Source organism: Polyergus mexicanus, unplaced genomic scaffold (genome assembly GCF_030449975.1).
Source record: "Polyergus mexicanus isolate NDT 795.1 unplaced genomic scaffold, iyPolMexi1.0 SCAF_7, whole genome shotgun sequence".
Classification (NCBI taxonomy): Eukaryota; Metazoa; Arthropoda; class Insecta; order Hymenoptera; family Formicidae; genus Polyergus; species Polyergus mexicanus.
In genome coordinates, this window is record NW_027223327.1 from 60,832 (window position 1) to 67,500 (window position 6,669).

Here is a 6,669-nt window from a genome sequence, read left to right on the forward strand (position 1 = left end):
ATTTTTTTGTGAATCTCTTTTTCTCACACAAATCATATATATTCTATCGGCTGATAAAATGCACGACTTCGAGTAAAGAAAGAGTTGTATATATGCGGTGAATTATAAAATACCTTGATATCCTTATAGTTGATTAATACATCGTTTGTAAAGGTAGAATTCGCTAAACTCGGTTTATTTTTAACGCTCGGAAATATAACCCCCCGATTCCTATTATTTGGTCTAGCAATATTTGAAGATGTTGCCGTCATAGGTGTCGTAGAATTAGTAGGATTGTTCGAGGGTGAAGCGACAGACGATATAGATGTTGTAGTTGACAAGGGCGGTGCGGCGGTAGGTAGCATAGATGTTGCGGGCAACTCCGTTGCAAAATCTTCAGTTACGCTGATATATCTTGGAATAAAGGATGATAAGAATTCTTTGTATGTGATACGTGTGTGTGTGTGTGTGTGTGTGTGCGCGCGCGCGCGCGCGTGTAATCTATTTTTTTATATACATATATAGAAAATGTCATGCTTCTTCTACTAAAAAATACTTTTAACAAAAAGAAAAAAAATTTTTTCGCCAAATTGTGTGCCACGGAAAATCATCATTATTTTATAAAACAATATATATTATTATATATTACCATATTATTAGTTAGTAATATACTGTCCATTGCTAAATCCTCTTTATGTTGAAACGTTTATTATAATATGCTTAAGTTTAAGATTGGAATTTTTACCTGTTTGAATCATATTCAACGAGCCGATCAATTGTTGGATCTAGTAACAATTCAGCCGGAATCGGACGTTGTGCTAAAGTGGCTACATCGTCCTCTTGCTTCCTCAAACGGCTCTCGACGCCTTCCAGATTCTCAATAATCTTATTTGTTTTTGATCTTAAATCTGCGTGAATTTCGCTAATTGCCCTTTCTTGCCTTTGTGTTTGAGTAAGTAATTTATCGGATTTCGGCAGCAAATCATCCACCGAGCTCTTGGTCCCTATCTAATTATATCCAATTCGTTAATATTAATATCATCATCATGCGCAAATTCGAGAAATATATATGTATTTTATTTACGTACTATATTATTGTATTCTGTACTATGCTAGCAAAAATCGCCTATGTTATGGTATACAATGTATAAGTTTTTAGTTCAAAACTTACCACTACATTCCAAACTTGATCCATTTTTTCAGAAACAGTAAGCATTGGATACATTTGTTCGACGAGACGATCGATTTTACTTTGCTTCGTTGGGACTTCGGTCGTTGTTAAATTGAGATGATTTTGTTGATTATTTCCGTAATTTTTCTCGACAATAGCTTCGTGCACGTCGGTAACCATATTATATAACGCTCCGAGATTATCCGACACCAAATTCATATGGAATTGAAGCTTTCGATCCATACTACCTGTCGCTTGCCTAAGATTCTCAATTTCGATTGTCATATGGTTCATCACTTCGTTACTCATAGCTTTAGTGATTTCGATGACACTCATACTGACAGGTTTTTTTTCACTTGCTTCAGCATTTATGTCGTCATTTTGTAAAAAATTATTGTCGAGTTGATTCTTAAGATTAACAAGCTTATGGTCGATATCGGACACTTTTTGATCCAAGGAAACCAATTTTTCGCCAAGCGTTTCAGGAGTCCGACGGTTCTGATCATGATGAATTACGTGTATCAATGGAGCTACAATATTATACATACAAATATAATAATTGGTTGCATTTTTTGAATTTGATAATATAATAATAATATGTTTTTAATTAAAAAACGATCTTCATTGTTTGTAAAGAAAGAAATCGAAATTATCTAACAATAAAGTACAATTAGCCTCGTTAAGATATATATATATATATATATATATATATATATATATATATATCGCATACTTACTATCTTCGGTATAATCTCCGCTTTTATTTTCAGTAATTCTTGCTGCATGAATAGTTTCCGTTGACATAATAGGATATGCATTAAAAAGTTTCAAATCTAATGTTCTAAGTTTAGTAATAACCGCGTCTGTTTTATCAATATTATCATTTACGCGCGAATCTAAAGCTTCTACTCTTCTCATCAAATGTTCTACTGCCTTGTCTAAATTCTCGATTCGCTGCAACTTGGACTCCAAAGTTGATACTATTACTTCAAAGACGTTAAAAAGGTACTGTTCTCTAAAACAAACAATATTCATTGTATTATTTATTTTAAACTATCGCTAAATTACATTGTCCATCTATCAAAACGATAAAAGGCAGTCTCTCGAATGATAGCATCAGTCATTTCTTTCTTTCTTTCTTTTTTCTTTCTTTCTTTTTTTTTTTTTTTTTTTTAATGATTAATAAGTGAATACTCGTTAATAATTTTGTCATTATAATTGTTATTACTTTATCATTGGAAAATTATTTTATTATTATATATAACTATTCTTTCCATTCCCTTTCCCCATTCGATTTTAAACTAAATAAAAAAAGAGGTTTATTGGTTCGAACCAAATATTGTATTTGCCACCGGCGCGCAATCGTTCTATCGGATGATACATCGCACATTTAATGTCGTTAGCATAAAGATAATAATGCGTGAAACGCATTCGCAAACTAGTAATTGTAAGTGGAAAGTTCCGTATAAGCGGAGTATCGGCAAGTTTTGAAAGTATGATCGACTATAATTTACGTAATAACTCCCCGAGCACAGTTTAAAATTGTCAATTCCCCCATCTATAAGAAATTCTTATTTCCCATTTCAATTTACCTTGTACTTTTCATATGAATCGGAATAAGAAGAAATCATTTATTAACCTCCACCCTCCGGAAAAAAAAAAAAAAAAATCAGAATACGGATGCAATCTCTCACCTATTTCGTTGCAAATTGCGAGAAGACGACTGTAGCGTAGCGCCGGTGTTATTATGGCTTGCACTACGTGTGCTGCGTTGATCAGCGGATGTTCGTGGTAATCTAGGACTTCCCGCTAAGACAAAGCCCAAAAAGCAGCACACGATAACAAACACTGTTTGTCTCATAATTACAAAGTCTTGCAGATTCTAAGTTTCGATGAAAAAAATCTTGGTCAAGTAATTACATTTGAAATCGTAAAGACACACAGTTACATACAATAGATGAATAGATATATGTATAAATATATATATACACAAAAAATTCCAATCTTTATAAATAAGTCAATTTATTGAAAATCTGATAAATAGATGATATATACGTGACTTTGCACATACGCTTTCCACTTTTCTTCTCTCTTTTCTTTCTGTCTATCTTTGTTGAGTATGTGTATGAATATATATTTATAATTTTTCTTATAGTATTATACAATCACTCTATTTCTTCTTTCTTTTATCGCAAGCACTTTGATTTGTCACATAATTTGTCGCCGATAATGTGAGTAAAAATGAGATTTATTAAGATTTATTTATATATACGAATCTTATGCGTCTGTGCATAACGCTATGCAAACAAGAAACACAATTTACATAAATATCCTAAACTTTTCTACACGAACTCGTATGCAACTTGATAAATGTATAAAACAATATCTTGAAAGGATATCGATGCATCACACAGTCTGAACAATTTTTCACTCGAAAATAACGCAGAATATTTCAATTGTTACATCAGCGTGTACACACCAATCGCATACTTGTCCGGAGGTTTGATCAAAGTTCTAGTTTCTAGACTCGTAGAACGGGAAGATACTACCGATATTACTCGCATGCATTACCACGCACTCTTCCCTCAAAGATGGAAAATTTTAATACATGTAGTTTTGAAGAAACATCGAGTCGTAGAAAAAAAACAAAAAACGTACCAAACAACACTCTTCGGAACATTGGTATGCGAAAAGAGACGTCCAATTTGCTTGAGAGAGCTTTACTCTATTGTATAGAGTTGAAAGCTATAATTTTCTTTTTCTTTTTATTTTATTATCCAATGGAGTGATAATCGATCCACCGCATAAAATGTTGTACATTTCTCTCATTTGTTGCGCGTTACTGCCTTTTCGTCTTCCATTTTTTTTTCTTCCGCTTTTATTTTCTTTTCCTTCTTCTTCTTAAAGCTTCGTTGCCAATATCACACGTACCGTTGATCGAATGCTTGAAAAAAATGTGAGCAAAGTAAGAAATACAATTGACGGACAATTTGTTGTTTAAATTGATTACGAATGAAAGTAACGAGTAAATGTAAAGAAAACTAAGGATTCCATCGTGCGATTGTTAAATATTGCATGTGTCGCGATAAGTTAACTCACATGTAGATAATACGGACGCGAAATAATCAACACTGATTTTTTTTTGTTTTTTATAGCGTATAGACAGAGCGGTTGTAGAATCGCTCGATCGGAGTCATATAGGTATGAGCGTCCCACGATCGGACGAAATATGTTACGATGGCATGGCACGTCGATCGCGGATAACCGACGAGAACGCGGGTAGCGGGTACACGCAGTTTCGGTCAACTGTATAAGACAGACTTACTTTCACATCCAAGTGGCCGCAAGTGCGCTCGAGCGGCAGCGCGAACGCGAGCGCGAGCGCACTCGACAATCTCGCGACAGTCTCTCCCGCGAAATCCTTTCCCTCCTGACTTGGACTCTCACTACCGTTCCTTTTCCAATTCTCGTATCAGCCTGCGGTCCTGGTCCCATTCTCGATCGACCCATACAGGTGGCGATAAAGGCAGTGAAAAGGTAGGAGGTGAGGTACCGCCAGGAATCGAGAACTTTTTCCGTATTGCCTGATACTGCCGGTGCCCGATGCCCCGTGCCCGATGCCCGCGATGCCCGATGCCCGATGCCGTGTACATAGCCCGTGCGCAACGAGTTGCGACGAGAACGAGAACCTCTGCAGAAATGAAACCGAGAGAGTGCTATTCCAATGAAAGGGGACTGTCTTGGTCTCCGATTATAAAGTTTCATTCAGGAAATATAAAACTCTTCAGATTCCTTTTCATCGCGATTATTCAACGTCGTATTCTTGGAATATCTACAAAAAGAAACACTCTAGTTATCATTCTGCATATATACGATCCAAAAGCAAAGAAAAAACAATTTTTCATTTGTCGCATATCATGAAAAATCAGAACTGAAATATTAAATGTGCGGAGCTCGTGTGCGACTCGATATAATGCATTTTTTAAAAGAAAATTTAAGATGCGATATCTCTCTCTCTCTCTCTCTCTCTCTCTCTCTCTCTCGCCTTTCCGCAAAATAAAATTGAAAAAGTTGAATTGTCAACTTTAAACATAATTTTTCCAAACACATTGTTTTCTTTCAACTCGCAATCTTGTATTAAGAATCGTCCATTATAAATTTCGTCGATTACAAATTTCCATAAGATTCTTTGGAAAATATTACCAATAATTCGATAATTTAATAAAATACAATGTGCTGCTTATGTTAGAAAGATATTACACGAGATTATTCAGCTGTAACGAGCGCGCACCATGATTTAGATTTACAATGTATAGGCAATGACTAGTCGTGCGAGAGTATCTAATGCAAGTTAAAAATTACATCAGAATTTTTTCTGTAACCGATAAATGATGCCCATCTTACTGTGATCGTGATCAACAATGCGTGTCGAACGTATCGGAATTCGAAAGATCGTGCCACAAGATAAAGATAACGAGGGAAAGTGAAGGAAATAAAGAAGTACATATATGTAATACTACTAAAGTGAATCGAATATATTACCGAGAAGATGAACCAAGAAAAAGATGAACACGGCAGAAAAAGACAAATAAGAATAAATTTAAAAAGAAAGAAAAAAATAATATTAAAAATAACAATATACGCGAGAGACTGATATGATTCAGTACTATGATTGTCTACTAACGAACGATTCCACTAGTTGGTTACGCCTTTTATTTGTACTTGGAAATAAGATTATAAAAGAAGAGCGAGAGCAAGATAACACGAGACAGCTGCGGGCGAAGTTTGTTCGTTTATAATACCGAGGATACTGGAGTAAGGCCAAATCACGAATTATGACTCTGTCGGAGAATGGTTATATCTCGCCTTGAAATATCCGAGCCCGCTATAATACAATCTCCATAGCCTCGATCTCTCGTTAAGCAATCAAGATCGATGAAAATGCACAGCAATCAGCAAATTCTCGCAAATCGACTCGTATTCAAAAAATACATGTTACCTTGATCGTGCGTCGATCATATAAATGTCTCATTAATCAATCAAAACACTGCAACGCAAAAATGCAAGATTACTTTGCGACATAATCACTAAAATTTTACATACATACTCGTATACAATATTCCAAACAATATTAAGTTAACAATTGCGTCTATATGTATAAATTGTCTTTACCTTTCACAATACACTATGAGATTTTTCAAAATTCCACAATAATATTTGTGTGACGATAGTTCTTATATTTCATCAAATTCTTCTATCTAAATATGATTACATCACACTTTCGAAAATGAAAGTGCAACGTATGAAAGTCATGATTACGTAAATACAAGCTAGTACAAGCTGGTAAGTTCGTAAATTGTATAGGGTCGCCGTGTAAAAACGCTACTGAAATGTGAAAATTTTTTTGTCCTAATCAAAATTTTCTCTTATTTATAATTATTTTATTTTGTGATGTGTCAACAGATATGTATATGTATGTATGTATGTGTATGTGTATGTACACACACACACACACACAC

The 6,669-nt window shown here is 34.7% G+C and overlaps 1 protein-coding gene and 1 pseudogene across 4 annotated transcripts in view; one reads left to right on the forward strand and one right to left on the reverse strand.

Annotated features, from left to right (window-relative positions):
• LOC138935080 (angiopoietin-2) overlaps positions 1-6,197 on the reverse strand; it is an 8,282-nt gene extending 2,085 nt beyond the window's left edge. For 2 of the 4 annotated variants that reach the window (XM_070299425.1, XM_070299426.1), the window contains exons 1-7: positions 4,476-6,197; positions 3,809-4,094; positions 2,845-3,032; positions 1,888-2,165; positions 1,151-1,680; positions 725-987; positions 114-393 (exon numbers count right to left, since the gene is read on the reverse strand). In XM_070299425.1, coding sequence (XP_070155526.1) covers positions 114-393; positions 725-987; positions 1,151-1,680; positions 1,888-2,165; positions 2,845-3,011 — 1,518 coding nt within the window. In that variant the 5' untranslated portion in view covers positions 3,012-3,032; positions 3,809-4,094; positions 4,476-6,197. The other 2 variants (XM_070299423.1, XM_070299424.1) reach the window with 2 other exon arrangements.
• Positions 4,354-6,669, forward strand: part of LOC138934897 (uncharacterized) — a 4,916-nt pseudogene continuing 2,600 nt past the window's right edge.